Raw genomic sequence first — 22,393 nt, 5'->3', positions numbered from 1 at the left:
TCGCAGATTTAGACATGGCTTTTGTAAGTGCCCGGCGGTATTCTCTTTCAGAGTCCTGCGGATCTCCAAAACCAGGCAAATCCTTTGCTTTCTACCCTGTGGAATTTCCTAAGTCTATAACATCCACTATGTGTTTTCCACCTGTTGTCTGTGTAGCAATGAGTCAACATTGAATAAAACTGTATTCTATGATATTAGATCAAGAAGAGGATTGAAAACTTACTCATTTCCCATTCAGGAATGGGACAAACAAATGAATGAAAATCCCTGTGCTAGAAATGTGATTCTACAGCCATGAGGATAGCGGTAAGCTGCTAAGCTTAAGGCTTAACATGTACTCCATCCGTCCAGGTGCGCTATAAGGCCCGTTGGAACAGTGGGTGCACCATGTGATTTTGTAACTACATCTCCAAGCAGATGTAGGGTCCGAGTTGGTATTTTAAGCGTGTTTTTGGGCTTCTTATACTTTTCTCTTAGTAGGGGTCCTCGTCTCTCTATCTTCTCCATCAGAGAAATTTACACCACTAATGCCACGGTCCCATTTCCAATCCGGGGCCCGGTTGAAAAATATAAAAAATGCATATCTAGAAAATACACAATATACGGTTAAGAGTGATTATTTTGACGTCTTTTGTTGTCTTTTATATAATATTTTTCGGTTACACAAGCTGCCCGACCGGGCCCCGCTTTGGAAATGGGACCGTAGCATAAACTGACGTTCAAAATGCCACACACAAAAAACATGCGTAAAACACTGATATAGACCCCATATCTGCTTGGAGAACAGAAGCAACGGTATATCACGGTACATGGCGAGTCTCTCTGACCACGTAATGTCCGGGTAAGTCTCCCATGTCTGTGTTGTGACAGCCTTGTTCTGTGGGAGTCAGGCGAGGCCGGGCAGAAAGCGGGAATTCTTCCGCGCATCTCCGCTTCCGGGACGAACCATTTTGGGGTCGCCTATCGGAGGCAAAGAACACCTGCATGGATAATATGAACTTATGAAAGCTTTCTTTTTTAAAGTCTGTAAGACCGAAACGAATCTTCTGCCATATAGATTGATGTTTCCATATGTTCGAGAATGCGCTTGACAATTATGAATACATCATTTCTGTATACATGTTTATGTTTTCTATACACAAGAGAGAGGAATAAAGATCGATCAAAAGAAGAATAAAATATAACCATTGCAGAGATATATGGATATAACGTTATACATTCTCTTCGACTAATTAGTGAACACCCCTGCATTAGCAATCAATTGATGAGTAAACTCGTTAACTGACGTTTTAATCAATAACTAGTTTCAGCTGCGGCAAATCCACCTGTCTGAACACCTGGTTTAAGACACTGTCCGCCCTTTTAAGGAGTGGCCTAATTCCGTTGCCATGGCAGCAGTGTTGGAACATGGCCGTCATGATGGGGCAAGTTCAAAAAATATCCTGAAGGGGTAGGAGGTTGGAAAATACATTTCCTTATAACCTCCTTGCCTACGCTTACCAAATTCATGATCAGTTACTTTTCTAACCTTGCCAGGATAACCTCTTATACGACCTCCACTCCGTGAACAAAAACTTAGGCAATGCCCTTTTTCTCTGGGCCCAAGACACACAAAAACACCACAGGAAGACTTTTGAACAGCACTTCCTCCGGCCGAAATGAGAAAGCGTCGACAGGAGAAACCGCATTGATCATTCGGTTTGGAGGAAAGACATGCCCAACCTCCATATCGCACTTGCCAAGTGTTAGTAAGGGCAGCCATAGAGTAATCTCCAAACAGATGTAAGGTTTCGCGTTGTTTTTTTGTCCGTGTGTTTTGTTGTCATTTCATCTATTTATTTATCTATTCATACAGGGGAAAATACACTAATACAACAAGCCTGTTTTTCATGTATCCCTGATATTAAAGTCTGCCATCGTTGTTGATTAGATTAATTTTCAGTGACAGTGTACAATCCGCCCAACGAGAAGGGTTCACGGCATACACAACTTGATTGACGTACAAAACAATTCGAGGTCATACGTCTGCTTGGAGATTAGATCTAGTGTCAGATAAGGTTGAGACAAGGTAAATAAAAAAAGTGTTGAGTGCCATCAGCAGATCCGCAAGGCCATGCTATGTCCACTGTCCCTAGATGAAGTGTATCGTTTGCTCGCCCTTGGTTTGGCCATAAGTGAGTTCGACACACTATCCTTGGGTCTTAATTCAGTTTAAGGGTCTCTTTCGTCGGAAACTCATTTTGATAGAAACTTTGCATCCAACACATTGTGTTCAATAGTGATGAACACATCACGATTTTCTCTCCTAACATCTGCTTGGATTTGTTGGAGTTTAGAGCGACCAGGGTTTTCGACAACCATGCATGATTTATCTAAGTATCCAAGCAGAGGTTAAGTTAAAGTTAAAATCCTCCCACACCATAATTGATGTATAGGGCGGTGCCCATCTCCGTTTCATAGCCCTGGGGCCACACTGTGGTGCAATCACTGCAGCAGGGGGCTAGTCCACTGGCAGTGGAGTGTGTTTAACTTCCATACTGTTTCATAAGTATGTACCATTTTTATAAGTCTTTGGTATGACTAGGCTTCGGCTTATTTGGACGCCTTTATGTGAGTTTTTATCGGGCTTTCTATTTTGCTAGGTTTTCTTTTTGTCCGCCAGAAAATAGAAAGCCCGATAAAAAGACGCCCAAAACAAGCCGGGGCCTTAGCCCTTACCTCTGCTTGGAGAGTATACGATTTATCTGTTCCACAGAAAATTTACACAGGTTGCAGAAACCTGTATCCAATTCATCCGCAATGGCTGGCGATCAACCAAAACCACTTCACCCCCATAGATCTGTATCAAAACAAACAGCAGAGCCTTTCCCTTTCAATGAACCAATCTGTCGTCGGGTGGTGTCGGTAATTTCCGTGGGCAATCGGTTCACGGCCGATGTGCCTTGCTAATCAAAAGCAGGGGATGTTATGATGTTACTAATTTTCCGGCTTGTTGAAAATGGCCATAAATTGATCAGCGGGGCTCGGTGTTGAGTTCCAACCACACCGTTAATCTTTCGCTAAAAGTGTGAATGAGTCCAGATTACAAATATAGCAGTTGACAGACTGATATCATGAGGTATTAATAACCTAGACAGTACAGATAGCGTTACAACTGGACCATGCATCATGTTACATGTTACTGTGAACGTTTAGGTGCAGTTCGTCGGCGTCTTAATATCGTCACTTGTGTTATGACAATTTGAGCCGTTCGCTAAGTTTTGGAATTTGCTGTTAGATCGAGGGGTTGGCGTGATTTTTTGTGTGTTTTGAGGTTGATGTCATATTTGGCGGTAGTGAAACTAAATGTGTCCGCCCATTCAAGCCGACAGTCAATGGACTGAGAGAAGTCAGGCTATTTTTGTCTATGGTGGGGACAAATCCAGTGGTTTGGGACCTGGGGTCTTCTTGCCATCGTCCAACACATTTATCCTTCTTACCATCTGGACCTTTTTTTAGTTTCATCAAGTCAAATGTAAAATTAAGTTGAATATTGCATAACTGACAGTCATGCAATATTCAACTTAATTTTAATTAACTTCAACATTAAACTTCATCTTCAAAACAAACAGCACAAGTAGTCAGTCTAACCCATCTTCAATATGACGTCCTAGCTTTTACATCTAGCTACCGTCCAAACATCCAGCTAACACTGGCTGGATATAAAAACAACAAAACAAAAAAGAAAGGGCAGTTTTAATGGAGAAATTTGATTGAACAATCACCACAAGCGACGATTATCAGAAGAAGACGGTTTTCAATCCTAGTAACGTTTACTAGTAGTAGTAATTTTCAGCCTTCATTGTGAATAGTGGTCTTCTTTTTGTTTCTATGAAAAGCAACAAAGACCTCAGTTCACAGTAGTAGCTTGCAAAATTTTGCAGACTACTTTTTCCCACCCCACGTGACTGTAGCCACCAAACCCTTCGACCAATCAACAATGATCGTTCCCCTAATTTTGGCAGTTTTTTTCGGGGTCACCACGGGTCACAGGTCACAGGTTAGCTTGTTGGCTGTACTTGGCTGTAGTAGTGAGAGTGAGTCCTGACAAGATGGCGGAAGGCGGAGATGCAGCAACGGTCGCACACGAGGCGGGCAACGCCGTACAGGAGACCCCGAAGGCCGAGCCCGAGAAGGCTGCGGCGGCCGCGGAGCCAGCCGCTCCGGCAGAGCCTGCCGAGCCCACGGTGCGAACCATCGTGTTGACGGGCCATGGCGGCTACGACAAGCTGTCGGTGCAGCAGAAGCCCCAGCCCAAGGCGGGGAAAGGCGAAGTGCTGGTCCGAGTCAAGGCGGCCGGGCTCAACTTCTCCGAGCTGATGGTCAGGCAGGGTCTGCACGACCGCATGACCAAGCCGCCCGTCGTCCTGGGCATGGAGGCCGCAGGAGTCATCGAGGAGCTGGGCGAGGACGTCAGCGGTCTCGAGGTAGGTTCATGTTCGGTGTGCGTCGCCCCACAGGCCGGGGATCTTGTCCCAAGCGCCGCGGCCCCACCCCGACCCTCGTCCCCGCCTCAATCCATCACCCTTCCGCTGGCTGTCAGCTGCCACCCGGTCCCTAGGGCCAGGGCTTCCGCCCGGTGTCACCACATATTCCAGAACCCGCTAAATCATCGGATTTTGCCGCCAGAATCGTCCGAAATGTCTTACTTTGCCGTGCTTTGTTCTTGTTCTTTCCCCCACGCCACGCTCAGGTTTCAGCTCCCCACGCCACGAAGACGGCGCCATACATTACAATAACAATAAGCCACGCGCGTCAGACCCGCCAAAAATGCACAGTCTTTATCAATTATTCATAATTTCCCGGCGTCGAGCGATGTTCAGACCCCAGTTCGGCCATAAATCGTTGAAATGTCACGTAACGGTGTTTAAAGTGCAGTAACCCCGGGCCTCGTGCCCCAAGATTTCTTCCATTTTAGGGCAGTTGTAACGGTTACTTGTGACAATGCTGGCTTTGTGTATAGCCAGGACTTGTATTACATATGCATCTCAGGTGCGACTTCCATACATAATCAGGAGACGTCTTGCCATCTTTCTTTGTCAAGGAGCGGTCTGAGATTTATTTCTCAGGCTTGGAGATTAGCTCTGGTTCAAAAGGACGATTTATGTACTTCTTTTGACACCTCTTTTCTGTAGACAACTTTGAAATACATTGTCCTTGGACTTAATTATTTGGGCTTGCTGAAATAAGTTGTCTTGACATTTCAGATAAATTCCGAATTTAAAAGAATACATCAGGTTTCTGTTTTTTTTTTTTCTTACAACATTTCCGTGTAGACAAACAAGAAATAAAACCATTCCTTTTCTAAGATAGTAATTTTCTATTTTTAAGGACTTTCATTGAGGCTTACCCATGGTCCATCTAAGCCTCCTTGGCCCCAGCCTTTTGTGATTTCAAACAAGCTATTAGCACGGACGATAGACACAAAGTGCAAGTGAGTTTTATCTATGCAGAACACGTTGACAACCAGACCGTTGGGCAATAAGCAAACACAGTGTTTAAATTTGTCGACTAATCAGATTGATGGTTGATTACACAATTGTTTCTACCGGCCGGAGACGAGCAAATATTTTGTTTCAACTGTAAATGGGGTCGGTTTAAACAAAAGCCGTTGTAGGAAGCAGGTAGCCACTGTCCTTGATTTAGGTTGACCTCCCGTTTTAACACCTGTATTTTGCATGACCTGTGATGGCTTTTCGTTCTTTGGACACTGGCCCAGTTTGTTTGCATAGGGTCATTCGTTTATGCCCCGGACAAAGAGACGGACATGGCAATTGTGTTACAGCCCAACTGTTTGATTGGAAGGAAAATTCAAACAGGAAAATGGGGCTCGTGAAAAGTGGATTTCCTAACAATTTGTGTACACTTTTAAAAGTGGCTGTTGTAGCTACCCATTTGTCCTGAGGGTGTGTAGGTATGTTAACCGCCCAAAACAAGTAGCACAGGTTTAGGGGTAATATGGGGCGTCAGGAGCTAAAAGTAGACATTTTCTATTGTGTAATTATCAAGTTCTGTGATCTACCTTTGTGTGGGATGTGAAAGGGGGTATCCAGAGAACAAAATGTGGATTTTGTACCAGTAACATGGATTATATCCCTGTATACGCAGCAAACAGTGTTTCACCTATAATTGGATTTCTGAGAGGGTGGCTTGGCGTATAACGGTTGGCGGGGTGCCTCTGCGCACACGTCACAGACTTGTTGTGTCGGCGCGGGCCCGCGGTAAATCATCCAATCATGTTTGCCTTTCTCGTCTCGAGTCCGTCCACGAGTTGTTCAAATAAGTGCCTCGTTGGAGGTCGGGCCAGAGACCAGTACAGTATGGGTGGGAGGGGCTGTGTTTGCCCTACCAGTACAAAGCATGTGCAACGGTTTTTGCTTGTCCTTCTTTTCACTTTAAACAGCCGTAAATTTTTCCTATGTCCTGTTGCTCCAAAAGCAACAATCCTTGAATATTTTCACCCAAATAATGAGTGTCCAGTATCCTTTGCAATCTATACTGTCAGTCTGCACTTTTTCTGAAAACACATTAAAAAGCTATTGTCCATTGTGCAAGTTTGCTTCTTTAACCGACTTTTTAACATTGCCAAAAGCATGAGTTGAAAGCTTGTCCAGCAAAAGGCACCACAGAATGTTGCATGTAACATACCACCGACCTTGGGAATTCCAGTACATGCTGCACAATGCACCTTTGTTTGTGGACACTAAGGCCCAATTTATACAGAGTTTTTTCAGATATCTAAAAATCCGCCGACATCTGAGCCTTAGATATCTGGACGCATTTATACACACCGACAGGAAGTACCGCAGGACTCACGCAGCGCGCTGATTGCACCCGTGACCCTATTTAACCTTTTGCGCGTGTTTCAAAATGGCGGGAGAACCGCCCGTGTTTTTCGTCATGATGAATATGGTATTTTTTCTTTATCTGACTCGCGTGTGGCTAAACATGAGGCAGCAAGCAAGGGTTGAGCGTAAGAGGCGTTTGAGGTACCGGGGCAGACGACAGCGACCGGTCAGAATCAACGCTGCGTTCCTACTCGCTGCCCTTGTCGTGGCGGAGGGGGAGGGCCGATCCACCGAACGATCTGGCATCACGAAAGAAGTCCGTCGTCCGTTTAGGAACAAATGGTCCTTGATGCTAAGAAGTTTTCCCGCTTTATCGCCCGCCAAATATGCAAACTAGCGTGAACCCCGACCTCCAGATGTCTACTACGCGACACATTCCGTTTAGACTTCCGGCTGGAGCGGTCGGGGACTCCCGCTGAGTTGTCGGGCGAATGCTTCAGAGTGGTCGGCTGAAATTTTCCCGACATCTAAAAAAACCCTCATTAAGACCATAAAATTCCTGTTTAGACACAGAAAAAAGCTTTCGCCTGGCAGATATCTGCAGTCCAGATATCTAGACAAGCTGCGTGTAAATTGGCCCTAGGCGTTGTCACCCGGACATCAACCAACACCTGGGCAGGGCTTTCTGCTTCCCTGCCCCCTTAACCTCCTACATACAGGGTTCATAGGTGTGTTACAGTGTTATGGTAGACAAAGAAACATATTTCTTAGTCTGTTGTCCTCCTCTTTACTGTATAAGCTCATACTTTTAATGAAATTTACTTCAATTTTTTTCAACAAGACTTGTTCAAGTACTAGGACCCTATCGTTGTCCCTTTGGTTATACTAACCGTGTTTCCAAAAGACATTTACTTCAAGCGTAACCCTCTCCAGTTCTTAGAAGTCTGCACCATTGCTTGTTTGGGTTGTACAAATTCAAAAGTGTACCAGCAACTTTGCCCAACAACCCTGACATAATTACAAGGCCCCCAGGCACCAAAACAACCTTGTTGATCTGCCTAGCCCTGCTACTCAAACTGGACAGGTTGCATACTGGTGGTTACACATATTGGTCTAAGGCTCTCTTTACATTATACTTTTGCCGTCAGCGCCACTGGCGTCAGCGCCACTGGCGACAGCGGGAACCCCGTGTAAAGACAATTCCCGTCGACGTAGTCCCGCTGTCAACAAATTTTCTCCCGTCAGCTTCGAAGCCGTCGCCCGTCAGCACAGCGGGAGTCCCCGTCAACTTCAAACTCCGTCTAAAGAGAATACGTTGGGCTCGCGTCAGCGGGAGTCAGGGTTTCGGCGATTAGCATAAAGCACGCGTTGATTAGCATACTGTAAGTCTACTTAGATCCCCGGTATATATAGAGAGAGAGAGATTCGCGGGATCCGCGGCGACTTTTGTGCCGTGCATTCATTTCCCCGCGGATACATTTATCGTACTTGTGCCCCCCTCCCCACATTTACGAGTGATGAGCATGGAATATTTACACATAAACAAGGCTTTGCATTGTAGTTTAATACGGGCGGGGAGACGCCGCCTATCGTTGTACAATCATACAATTTTGTTTCTTGCTTTTGTTATGCTTACGCCCGATACTTTCTACAAGATGGCGAAATGCAAGCACCGCAGGTGTCTGTCAGATTTCCGGGCGGTGTGTCTAGAGACGTCGCGACAGCGGCCTCCCGACAGCGGGAAATTTCGCCGCTGACGCGAAAAACGTAATGTAAACTGCGCCTAAGGCTGCACCAAGAAAATGTTTCGTTTCTCAGATATTTCTTGTTATAATAACTAGGGAGGAAGAGAACAACTTGTGTGCCAAGACAAGTACAGGTATTCACCATATGTATTCAATGTAGGCGCCTATAACACATTTTTTAGATAAATTTTTGACATAGTGATACACTATGTTTCACAAATCATCACAGAATTTGAAAAAAATTCAAAATTGAATTTAGAAAAATGCTGACATGGTTGAAGACTCTAAATCAAAATCTGGTGTTAAAAGATGGTTTCTTGTGTGGTCAGCATAAAACGTTTTTATGGCGTAGCTTGATGTGTAGATATCGTTGCACGTTATTGGTCTGATCTGAGATACAGCTTTTGCTGCAGTCTAATTCAATTACCAAGTATCGATTTTCCCCCACGGGTTGACTTAATTTTGCAGTGTACTTCACTCTATCAAGCAGACCAAATTTGTTGTATGGGGTCTTTATCAGTAGATTATATCTGGGAAAACTAATTTTCCCTCTTTCTGCCTGGATGAAAAGCAATTTGTCATGAAACGTACGGTTATGTATGTGTCAGTGGTTATCTGAAGGGCCAGGCAGATGTTTTATTACTTCTATGTACCGTAATATCGGTGACAAAGGATGTAGAGAGGCACTAGGCATTGGGCCAAATGGCCGTGTTCAATTCTTGATCTACCCTTCCATGTGTGTTGATATCAGTATTTTTAAGGGCCAAATCCTGCATACTTAACCTGCCCACAGGAATTACCAGGAGGAAAGTTTACATATAAATACCGAAAGGCAGCCATCCTTATCAACAGGATATAAACTGTCAGGGCTTTTTCTTTTCAGATGATGAATGGTCTTTCCTCCCACTGCAGGGGTCCTATAATATCCTGATGGCCTAGATTATACAAAGGGAACGTAGGAGTCATTTAAATCTCATGCTGGTAGATATAAAACTGTCTATTTCTATAAAACTTGGTTGAGTTTTGATTAAAAAAGAATTGTAGATGAAGGCTTCAAGCAATGGTATTTATGTATCTGCACATTTTGAGTTGTGGCAACATTGAATTATATTCATGTATCTCCAGCAAAACACTCTGAAGCAGTTAAGCTCATTTTTGGCATTCTTGTTGAGTTTCATGTGACACTTTTATGGAAAATATTTACAAGTATGAATTCATGGCTCCTAAATAATGTGATGTTGCAAGACCTTCGTTTATGTACTTTATTTTACAGTGAGTACCTATGAATTTTAAACAAATACATGTAAGCATATTTCAGCCAGATATTTTGATACAGACTGTTTCTAATCATGTGAATTTAAAAAGAAATGTTTAAACATTTTTGTGCCATCTTTTCTGTGCTGATGGCAGCCACTAGCCCTCTGCTATGTATGTTCCACCTGTTGTCCTGTCAGTTGTCAGTTTAAATACTGCAGGATGGTTTAATGTCAGCAGCTGTGTTGTCTTAGGAAACAACTTGACCCCCTGTCTGAAACGTCTTACTTTCTTGTCACTCCTCATCCCAAGTCTTCTTCCCCAAACAAAAACAGACCTATGCCACAACCGAGTGTCAAGACGTTTTAACTCCTGTCTTGTTGAAAGAAGAAGTAGAAACAGTTTATACTGGTAGGAATGTTAGAAGATCAGACTGCAGAGGCATCGTATAGTGTTTCGCTGTCTTTCTTGTGTTTCTGTAACATGTGTAGTGTTACTAACTTTGCTGGGCAAAGCAGACTGCGTGAAACGGCACACCACGCAGTGGGTGAAAAATTACCCCGGTTGCGAGGTATGGCGTTCGAATAATCCGCATCGCCTTGCACTTGTATCAGCAAGTCGGGCGTGCTGCGCAGATTAGGGTCCATCAAACCGCCATCTCTGCTAACACGAAAAATGAGAGGTAAAATGATCACGATTCGCGGTATGTGATACACTAAATCTGGAATGTGAGATTGGGAGGGGGTCTGTGGTTGCTGGCTGTGAAATCATGCTGATGTTTCTCAGTGAAGAGCTCAGTGCAGGCAGGAATTTCGGAATGTCTTGCACAGTGGGGACCATTGAAGGAAAAGTGCATCAGTACAAATAAGCTTTTGTAGTGTTTGTTGGTGGAAGGGGGTACTAGTGGGGGATCCGATGACTTTGGGTGGTGGTCAAGGGGAGGTTTTGTGATCATTGCCACAAGTGGAGAAGAAATTAGCCCACAACTATAGCTTGGCATTGTGGAAAGAATATTTACAACTATTCTGAGAAATGATTTTACTACATTTGTCTGTTGTAACAATGGCAGGAATGGCATGTCGCAAGTTCTTCAAAAGTTTACAGTTCTAGGTTGGTTTTGATAAATGTTCTGGGCGTGGCAAAGCGGTAGGGTTCTGGTCCAACAGTGATTTGCACCCAGCTGTGAATGGGGCAAGTTTGAATCCTGCCACGCCCTTCTGTCGACCAACAAACAAACATCGATCCTGTTGTCTTACTGATTTTCTTGTCAAGTCCTGGGGGTGAAATTTTTGGGCGTGGTCCGAGAAAATCTTTTTCCGCCATATGAAACTTATTCACACTTCTTTATGTCTAGAAACAGCAGATATGAAATGGTTTTGGTGTCATGAGTCCAAAAGTGGGTTATAATAAAAGAATAAGGCTTAGCTGTTTCTTGGTAGCAGCTGTTTGTATACTCTATAGTAAAGAAAGGGTAACATGTAGTTATTCAAAGAATGTGGCTAACTGGCCTGGATGTTGTCTTGGCAGTCTTGGTATTCGATAATTGATTTGAGAAACATAGTTTTATTTTGATGAAGAATATTAGATTGAAGCTTTTCTTTCGACTTTGAGCAAGAAATATTGGTGTGTCTTTTTTGTCAGTTTGTATGACAAATTTACCCTTTTAATTTTCTTGTGGCATCTTTATAATTACACATGCTGTTTATTTTTCTTATTTCCGATAGACTATAAACTTATTTTCAAGCCCACCTCTAAGTAAAATTGCTGCGAGCAGAATTATGAAACAGACAGAACAAGTCCAGATGTGATCATGTCCCTGATAACATGATTATTGAGACATAATTACCTCCTAGTTAAAGGATTGTACAGAGGCGCCCAGCTTGGCAACACCGACCACAGACTACTGATGGCCCACATGAGGCTCAAGCTCAAGGCTGACCCATCTACCAAACGACAAGTCCGCCTCGACTCCACCCGTCTTAAGGACCCTCAGATCCAAGAGACTTTTAAATGTGCTATTACCAACCGATATAATGCCCTAGCCCCAGATGAAACGACGGATTGGGAGCGCTTTAGATCAGAAGCCTTCAAAGCAGCTGAAGAAGCGATAGGAAAGAGTAGACCCTCTCCTAAACAACCATGGATCTCACCAGAAACCCTCGACATTATCGACCGCCGGCGGGATGCTCGCCTCCGAGGTGACCTGAACGAGTACCGCCGCCTTAACGGAGCCCGCAACACATCTATCCGCCAGGACCGCGAGAAGTACTGGACGGACCAAGCGACTAAGCTAGAAGCTGCGGCAGAAAGGAACGACCAGAGACAAATCTACAGACTCCTTCGCCAAGCCAAGGCTGGCCCTCGACAACGTAGCTTCCTCATTAAGGATAGCACCGGCAATATTATCTCCACGGAAGCCGACTGCATCCACCGTTGGAAGGAACATTTCAGTCAGCTTTTAAACCATCCCCCGGTTCCCGAGGACCCCACATTGGCTGAAGAAGCAAACGCGACTGATGGCTCCAACCCCGATTGCCTCACTGCCCCCATGACTCCAGATGAGGTGAAGGCTGCCCTGAAGAAACTGAAGAACGGGAAGGCCCCTGGCATCTGCAACCTCACAGCGGAGATGCTGAAGGCCGGAGGCGACCACATGATTCAGTGGCTCACCCAGATAATCAACCACGTCTGGATCCTAGAGAAGCTCCCCGACGACTGGCGACGGGGCATCATCCTACCATTCTGGAAACGGAAGGGAGACCAGCTGGTCTGCAGCAACCACAGAGGTATCACCTTACTGTCCATCCCTGGTAAGCTGTTCACCCGCATCCTACTCACAAGAGCCATCCCTGCCATCAGGAGCAGACGTCGCCTACAACAGGCAGGCTTCATGCCGAACCGCTCCACTATGGATCACATCTCCGCACTACGCCTTGCCATTGAGAAGGCGAGGGAGTACAGAAAGAACCGGCATCTCTACATTGCCTTCATTGATCTCCGTGCTGCCTTTGACACAGTGGACCACGCCTCTCTCTGGAAGATCTTGAGATTGCTGGGAGCACCCCAGAAGACAATCAACCTCTTCCGGCAGATGTACAACTCTGCTGAGAGCTGCGTGAGGGTGAACGGAAAGGAGTCGGAGTGGTTCACCATCAACAGCGGGGTTCGCCAGGGCTGTGTGGCTGCACCGGATCTCTTCAACTGCGTCATTGACTATCTAATGACTAAGGTCTGTGAGCGAGTTCCCGGTGTGTCCTTCGGTCAGTATAACCTGGCAGACCTGGAGTATGCTGATGACACCACCCTGCTTGCTGACTCTCTTGAACATCTCCGAAAAGCACTCACTGTGTACGACGAGGAAGCCAAGAAGCTAGGCCTCAGTATCAACTGGGGCAAAACAGAACTCATGCACATTGGAGAAGGCCCAGATCCCGAACCACTCGTTTTCAACTCATGCACAGTAAACTTTGTTCCCTCGTTTAAGTACCTTGGATCAATAATATCCAAGACTGGCGACATAAAGCCTGAGGTCAACCAGAGGCGTGCCCAAGCTGCCGCAGTCCTACAGTCCCTATGGAAGCCTCTCTGGCGCCACCGCCACATCACACAGCAGACAAAACTGCGCATCTACAACTCCTCTGTCATCCCAGTACTCCTGTACGGCTCCGAAGCCTGGCCGCTTAACAACACACTAGAAGCCCGACTTGATGGCTTTGACAGTCGAGCCCTACGAAGGATAGCTGGCATCCGATGGCACGAACACGTCAGTAACATCGAACTCCGTGAACTGACCAAACAACCACCTGCTTCTCGTCTAGCAGCAATGCGTCGGATACGCTGGTACGGCCATGTTCTCCGCCTCCCACCAGAGCACCCCACCAGAGCCATGCTGGACTTTGACCCCAAACAAGCAGGATGGCGGCGGCCACGGGGGGCCCCCCGTACCCGATGGATGGATGTCGTGGGACGAGACCTGCGGAATCTCAACATCCCGCTATCCCAGGCACCGCAGATGGCCGAGAACAGAGGAAGATGGCGAGGCCTAGTCAACCTAGTCGGCTCTACGCACTACGTGCAAGAGGATGAGTGAGTGAGTGAGTAAAGGATTTGCATATGAATAGGCTGCAGATTATGATATGTCCATCATGAATATGGGTATACTTACTGGAAAATTGCATTATAATTCCTCTGCAAATAGCTATCTTTAAATTTGTACAAAGGCCTAACATCTTTTGATGGCATAGTGGCAGATATAGTGTTCTAATACATTTATTTTCTTCTTTGAAATGTTGAAACATTCCAGAGTACTCCTCCCAAAATAAGAATTTTGAAGATTTTAGAAAAAAAGCTCCTGATATTTCTCTTCTTGGCATGATGAGAATCAAGTCTGTTGGTGATATTGCAAGCAGACATTTCATTAGAATATTTCCTCTTCCCACCCTTTCCAATAACGGTGTACCTTCTGCCATAGGCGTGCCAAATATGTACAGGTGATTTAAATGTGTCTGGGTATGTCTGGCAAAAATCAATAGTGGGAGGAATAGTTGAGGGAAACAATTCTGGAACCACTGACGATAAAACAGTCTATAACGAGCAACAAAATTACCATTTCTATGCAGTGTTTCAGTCAGCTTTTCACGCTTGTATAACTGTAAGATTCATTAAACTTGCACCAAATTGTATCATCAGCTTTATCAAAAGCAGATGAAAGCTTTAGTACTAATTTTTCAGAGTTTCAAATTGTCTGTACGTTCATGTAGTTATGTTCTTTTAAATTGTGGGTTTCCCACGGTTTTGAAAAGGAGACAACCTGTGGAACAAAATGATACGGTTGCCTACAGCAATGGTAGAGCCCTGGGGCAAGAAGTTATCACAGCTTGAGGTTCCTGACGCTGTCTACAAGATTTCTTTAAGTGTGGCAGAAAATAGATCTATACAACATGAATATTCCAGTGTGCGTAGTAACCTATCATGACAATCATTCGTGCGTCATTGCCAAATATAAAAATTGTATCAACCAGTTATGATCTCAAAAGTAGCACATTATTATTTAGAATCAGGACTAACTTGTTATGAAACGTCCACAAAGACACAAACTCTGAATTGCTAATTAAGTGGATGATGTTCCTTCTAGAGCCTTAAGGTGCGTTCCTCCTGGGAAGAAAGCCCAGAGATCACCTGAATAGATGTGATTTTGTGCTGTATTCATGGCCCAAGCTCAGGGAGGTCCGACCCTAAGGCAAACATCTGTCCTTTGTTGCAAACTACCGTGAGGCTAATTGGTAAGGGTTTGGCCACAAAGTTGCAAACAGAAGCGAACAGAAATATTTTTGTTGCCGAGATTTGGGACTATTTTGTTTGTCAAAGATAGACAGGGTTTTTTGATATGCCACAATGGTAATTCCAGGCCAGACAAATTGTATTTCTTTTGGAACATCATGTTGACATTATGGACTATCCCTAGGTAAGCTTTTAGTTAATGTGTCAGAATGAACCCTACTTTCTATAGTTGCCCCAGTTTCTTGTGACCCCAAAGCCTCAGACAGGACTACGAAAGGGGGCATCTTGAAAGGGCCCTTTAAGATGCAAAGACTGCACTTTCTTTATAAGCGGCTGATTTTTGTGTGTGGAACAGCAATGGCCTTGTATTCGACAACACGTGATGGAAAAGTCAGAGGTCAACACCGTAGTGTTTTCTTGCTGTTGCCTGTTAGGGAATGTCAGGTATACTAGTTCTATGTTTAGCTAACTCAGAGCATGACTGCACATTTTAAGTTGAGATTAGTGCAAATACAAGCGCAATTTTAGAAACTTGTATTTGAATTTGGGAATCAAACTTCGCTTTCAATCTATCTTCGGCTAAGCCAGGGAACAAAAGAGGCAGTGTCCCTGGTGAGATGGGGGGTTGGAGAGAAAGCGTCCCTAACAGATAAATACCAAAGGGTGACTGCTGTGCTATAGCAAAGACTTGTGAAGTTCAATGACTACATTCTACATGCAGCGGAGAGCTTTACTGGGGTGGTGGCCTCCCTGCGTGCAAGACTTGTTGTCCCCCTCCAAGCCAAGTAGTTTGTGTAGCGTCAGATTGGGTTTCCTGTGTCAGTACTTAAAAGCAGATAGGACCACGTCAGAACACAACCAATCCTTTGTCTCCCCTGCTACTTGACTTTGGCTTTTAGGTTCTTTGCAAGGAGTTACTGCCCCATTTGTCTAGAGGGTTAGACAGTTAATTGCTTTATCCCTCCTGAAAAATTATCTCCGGGAGTGTCCCAGAAGTTGAGTTGTGTTAGCCGGTGCTTCTAAAACTAAAAGTAGCATTTGCTGTCACAATATCAAAATGATTAGAAGACGCTGTAAGTGGTGAAAGACATAAACATCTGCAATTTAAGAGGAAGCTGCTAGGGGGCCTAAGGTTTGATATTTTCCTTTTGGCAAAAGTCTATTCAAAAACAATTCACAAGTACATTTTGGAATTTTCTTTTGGTATTTTTTTAAATAAGTAAAATGATATGAAATATCATCGCCTTTATTGTAGCAATTATGGATTCAAGAGCCATAGAAGTTCTTGATGGTCCTTTGGGATGGATTATTTTGCTTTCACAGCTGGGAATGTTTACCTTAAAATGTTTGATTTTCAATTCAAGAAAGACAAACAAAAGTAAGAGCCATCCAGTACATTGTTGCTACTGTTCCACCATGAATAATGAATCACCCCTGGGAGTGGTAATCTAGAGGATTGAACTTCTAATGAAGTCTTTGGGGATGTTCATATATCTCTGGGGAGGGGGTGGCTGGGTCCCTTGCCACTTCCTCCCCATGGATAATGGATGGTTGGTCCCCTGGGAAGCTCTAGAGTGGTGAAAACGATATTGACAGAGACGCCTTATTTGATATCAGTTTCCTATGTAATAAGGACAGTCTGCACCTGCACACCTGCTGGTAGGGGGGTTGGGATAATGTCATATTTAGGGACAAACCACCGACAACTGGGCCAGGGGTGAGGGACTAAACTTTGTTGATCCCTGTTAGATATGACCCACAAAAATGACTAACAACTGGTACATGAGAGAGGTTAGAAACCGAGAAGATGTGTTGAACATGGGCCGAAAAATGATAAGACACATCGCACATCTGACCAATCTGAGATATGCTATAGGGCCATTGTCAGGCTTTTTTTTTTACACAAACATGACATGACAACATTGTCGATCTTTCCCTAGCCCTTGCCATTTCCAGAATTTTTCTAAAACTAGATGATTGCATACCAGATAACCTGTGTTTGAGAATCCCAAAATCTGGAGTGAAAGATGAAAACTTTGCCCCAACACAAGGAACAGCAACGGTTTCTCCCCAAGCTGAACAGGGAACCACTTGTATCTTGCAGACACATTTCTGTACACTCTGAAGAGGCAGTGCTTGTGATTCATTTGTACCTAGGACTGCTGAATGGGAATGTTTATAGGAATCACATAATATATGGTGTCAGTTGCTGGGAACTGAATCAAGCGGCACCAGGCAGGCATTAGGGCGGAATTGGTTTCAAGTGCAACAGTGTAGATCAGGTTCGTTACTTTTTGTTACCGTTCAGATAATCAATAGTTTTCTGTTTTTCTTTCTGCCTCAGTGGCGTCCTGTTGGCGCAACCGTCAGGGTGTTTGGCCCAGAACCCAGAGGTCCTGGGTTCGAATCCCCAGACGTGCCATGGATATTTTGGCCTTAGGAATGGTACTTAACAGGACTCTCCTCACTCCACCCTGGTGTAAAAATGGGTACCGACTTTGGTTGGGGAGGCAAAAGACGGTGCAAGAGATGGCTAGGCTACCCACTATCACAACTCGATTCTTTCGAATACCGTGTCCTAGACACAGTGGATAACTCACTGCCCCTACATCCTCAAAAAGGCTATGGGATTACTGTTGCCTTTTTACTTTTCTACTTTGAGCACAGAGAACAGATAGAGTAAAACAAGGTTAACTCATTTTTATGGTATCCACATCCTGACAGCATCCCAACAGATGCATCTGGGTAAGCTGCCCTGGGATCAAGCATGACGCACTGCCCTGGGACTGAGCTCACATATCTGCTGGCTGGAGCAAGTGTTTGAGCACATGTGGCTGGAGAAAGGAGATGTGTGTTCTGGAGAGACAAGTTGACTTGTGCTGTCAGGGCCCTGGCAGCTGATCGTAACTCTTCACATTCCACAGTCTGCCCAAATTCATGTCTTGTTAGTGATGTCATGCTTTGGACGAAAATAGGCGGAAGGAGTTTGTAGGTTTTGACTTGAAAACAGCAGGGACTCGGCCCTTGAAAATGACTGAGAAAGTCCTAGTTCTAAGTTGATGTAGAAACTACCTAGGATGACACCTGGGCCATGATTCAGAGTGTAAATGAATTATTACAAGTAGATCTACTGTAAAAACTCAACACATTATATATGCTTTTCCAACAAAGGACACTTTTAGGACTGATCTAGATGGTATGTTTTAAAGGTATTCTGTTAGAAATTAGACCTTGAATGTTGCCAGGGCTTGTCGGCTGGTACAAGCTGTATGTAATTACTTGACACCAGGATTAGAGAGAAACTTGCCAGTCTTGCCAAGCGCTACTCGCTAAGCAGGTTTCCACAAGAAAGGCTTCCGAGCAGTGTTTCCGCCAGACCGCGACTGAGAGGCCGTCCACTTGGGGAGGGCCGTACCGCGAAAATTAATTGACCGTACCGCGAAAATCAATTGATCGTACTGCGAAAATTAATTGATAAGGAAAAGTAACTGAATGTTGTGATCAGAAAAGACTTTGTTAATTTTTGAAAATCAATTTGTTACGGAGGTCGCTATAATATACTGCTTCAATCGTCACAAAATGCGATCTACATATTGACCAGAAAGGCCTGAAGTGTAAAAGGGGTTTTCCCGCTCTGTGGTCACGTGACATCTTGCCGTCAACCAATCAGAGCACAGGTTTTATGACGCGGACCAATCAGCGCTTAGAATCTTGCATATCAATGAGCTTAAAAACATGGCGGACGGCCCGGGACGGGACAGGTTGCAAGTCGAGCGGGCGTCATGACATGTGAATTCATAGCGAAAAAAACGACTTATCTACGGTACATATGGAGAATTTCCCCCTTAAAACATTCAAAGGAATATATATTGTGTCGAATACGGTCAGAAATGATGGCGAATCGCGGCAAATCACGACGTAGAGGCTGAAATGCACGGGCGAAATTCTTGTTTTGTTTACGCTTTTCCTTGTTTTCTTCGATGACTTTCTTCGATTGAGTCTTGAAAAACGGGTTTTTAATGAGATCACCGTATGCCAAAGGCACCGACATCGATTCTTCGCAAGCTAAACAATAGCAACAAACAAAAGAGTGTGAATGTCTAACGATATAGAGCGTCCCCACGCCCGCAGTAACAAAGAAAACAAAGAAATTATGCCGACCTCTCGTATTTTTTTCCCGATTTCTCGGCATTTAGTTTGTCTTTTTTTTTTAAGAGGACGGCCTATGTCTGAGTTCAGGCCGTCCAAAGCGACATAAGGCCGTCATTTGACGGGAAGACGCCCCTCTGGCGGAAACACTGCTTCCGAGCATCCTTGGAAGTCCGGCAAAAATGCTATAAACATAACTGACATAGTTCCATGCTAAGTCAATGCTATGCAACATGTTATTAGTTCAGTTCAGAAAATCTTTCGTCAAAACCTTGGAACGAATTGCAGTACATAGCTGACATACAGACAGAAGTATTTCGTCTTCCTGCGTAAGATTTTTGGAAAGGTAAAAATGTTGGTGGTGCCAGTGTGGAAAGAGTTTGTCTTTCCCATTGCTTTACAATCAACTGAAAGTACATGTAAGATTGATACTTCTCCAAATGATAGATTAGCCAATGTGAAATATACAGCTGCAGTACTCCTGTATAAACATATCTGTGCTTCTGTACTAATGTAAAAACATACGGGCAGTTTCGGGACCAGATGGCGTCTGTTTATGATTTTTCCAGCTGTTTATATTAACAACTTCAACCGTTAAGATGTTTGCAAAAGCTACAGGGATAAGGAGTTTTCCTTCTGTATGGAGGGAGCTGTTTGTTTTTCTACATTGGTAAAGATGGTCTCTTCCCACTGAGGGGTTGCAAAAGTTGAGCAGTGCAACAGATGTGGTGAAAAACACTTGCATCAAAGGAGTAGAAACTGATTGTCGGTCCATATGATAGATTTCTGACTAAAGGTACTGTAAAGATTCAGAAATGATTGTCAGAAATGATTGAATTTGATGTACAGTACATGCAATTTCTTAATTTGTAGAATAAGAAAATTGATTTATCATTTGGTATTAGGGAATATTACTAGTAAGTTACGAGTCTGTCATTATTTTTTTATCCATACTGTGGGTACATTTTGGGTTCCTGTGCTTTGGAATTGAAATCAAAGGGCCTGTAATTTGGTACAGGGGTGCATTGGATATTTCCTCAAAGGGCCTCATTCAAATTTTTGGCATACACCACTTCAAAATGATATATGATACAGTTAAACACTGAAGTACCAGCTCCAAAACAACTTGATAACGGACAAAATTTTTTAATTTTCCAGCCCAAAACATGTAGTCCTGTTGGCATGTACGCGTGGGCGTATCTTCCCATGTCCCTATTGCTCGACCTTGAACTGTAGGAAGTAATCTGACCCTGGTGGTGTACTGTTCCCGTCACTTTACACCTGGCGGTTAACCTTGAAGATCAGTTGACTTCCTTGACTTAATTTGCTTTGAGGAGTTCTGGGCTGTCATGCTTCAAAGTGTCGCCTCTCAAGAACTCTTTTAAGGTGAAACAGACCTGATGGTGGATGTGCTGTGTTCGGTTCCCCCCAAGCAAATTGTTCGGCTCAGGGTCACCTGTAATGGGGTCCGATGGATGAAATATATCCTGCAGAAGACAAGACTTCAGTTAATCGTGTATGAAGCATGACAGGCCTGCTAAAAACGGACTCTTCCACCAGAGACTCGAGTTTCTTACACCTTCTGCAGCTTGTTTCAAGGTCATACCTGGCAGAAACAATCTATTCTACTGTACGTTGATGAAGGGTAGATATTCAGGTGATAGGACTGTCCAGTCACTGATAAAAGACAGCTCAGACAGTTTCCAAATTTTATCCTGTTGCTTGAGTATCTTTTGTACTCAACTCAACTCATACAGAGTTGTTAACAAGTGAAAAGAACAGTGATGGACCTTGCAAACAGGTTAAAGTAATTTGTTGTTGAGTAAGCTAACCTGATAGGTGTGACGTTGTCTTCTTTCAGCTTGGCCCTTGGCGATGTCTTTCAATGTGAGAATTGTTAATTGTTTTGATGCAAGCTTTTGCCACACCATGTAGAAGATAGGGTAGAGAAAACATGTGTTTTAAAATTTAATAACTTTGAGGCTGAACAAAATCTTTGTTGATTGGCACATTGATGAAGATACCCAATCATCACTAATTCCGTCACAAGTTCAAACTTGTATAGAAGGTTTTTCAAACCAGTTAAATGGTCAGTGTTAGAAGTTAATGTGTTAATGAGAAAAGCAGCACAGTGGTCATTTTTACATACTGCTAACTGGTGCGCATGGACTAAACAAAGGTATTAGTTTTTGGCTTTGAGAAAAAGCCACACAGTCTATAACTGGGAATAAAGACGACAAAGCCATTTAGCCAGCCGTTTTATCCCTGGGATCTTACAGAGCTGAACTGACCATCAAAAATCCATCCATGGCTTGCCTGGGTGGGGACGTGATCGATCTTCATTTTGTGCTGGCACATGCACAACATCCCCAGAACACCACAGGGCATTACATGCTCCACAAAGTTTTTACAGCCAAGGCTTTAAAAGCTGAGCTTGTAATCCCCAGTCTGGGAAGGCCTTGGGGATGGTTGAGGTGTCTGTGTCTTTGCAAGCATTGTGACCATAGCATAGTCTCTACCAGACTAGATAGGCTGGCTATAGAGAGAATATTTGCCAGGGAAGTTTGACCATTTCATTTGCAGGCACAGTTTAAATCTGTCTCCGGAGATGTTAACAATTTTTTTCTCCAGAATTTTACGATCCCTTTGGCCTGTAGGAAGGCCCGGTGGAGGTTAACCATAATGTGAAATATCAAAACCAGAAGTTCTGCTGCAGTACCTTAGAAAGCTCTTAGGGGCCCATTATTGAACTTGACCTTTGTTTTTCCCGATTCCTACCCACCTACAAAATATGACAAGGATTCATCCTGCACACAAAAAATTAGTCAGTGTTGGTGGTGGTAGCACTTTGCTACAAGTGACAGAATGTGGATTCTGGTCCAAAAATGTTTAAGAGGATTTGTAATCATTTTGAAAATGAGCTAAATACTTCCTAGATACAGTCTTGTGCTGTTTTACTGTCATTATGTTCCATCTGCCTCAGACATTAAGTTTGAATGAGTTGTGGGTGGATAACGAATTTGATTCTCACAAATTTGTAGAGGAGGAACTTTGAAGCTGTTTGCAGGAAGATAAGGAGGCCAAATTAAGGTGTTTTTATTGTGAGAAAGAACAAAGAGCTTCTCGGGTTCCAATGTT

The 22,393-nt window shown here is 44.0% G+C and overlaps 1 protein-coding gene across 28 annotated transcripts in view; it reads left to right on the top strand.

The window, feature by feature from the left end:
• Positions 1–3,997: 3,997 nt before the first annotated feature.
• The window catches only part of LOC136446713 (titin-like), a 52,633-nt gene continuing 34,237 nt past the window's right edge, over positions 3,998–22,393 (top strand). For 26 of the 28 annotated variants that reach the window (XM_066445224.1, XM_066445217.1, XM_066445225.1 and 23 more), the window contains exon 1: positions 3,999–4,466. In XM_066445224.1, the coding sequence (XP_066301321.1) occupies positions 4,092–4,466 (375 nt within the window). In that variant the 5' untranslated portion in view covers positions 3,999–4,091. Of the gene's footprint in view, positions 4,467–22,393 lie in introns of all 28 variants that reach the window. The other 2 variants (XM_066445211.1, XM_066445226.1) reach the window with 2 other exon arrangements.

Source organism: Branchiostoma lanceolatum, chromosome 13 (genome assembly GCF_035083965.1).
Source record: "Branchiostoma lanceolatum isolate klBraLanc5 chromosome 13, klBraLanc5.hap2, whole genome shotgun sequence".
Lineage (NCBI taxonomy): Eukaryota > Metazoa > Chordata > Leptocardii > Amphioxiformes > Branchiostomatidae > Branchiostoma > Branchiostoma lanceolatum.
This window is presented reverse-complemented; position numbering and strand designations above follow the sequence as displayed.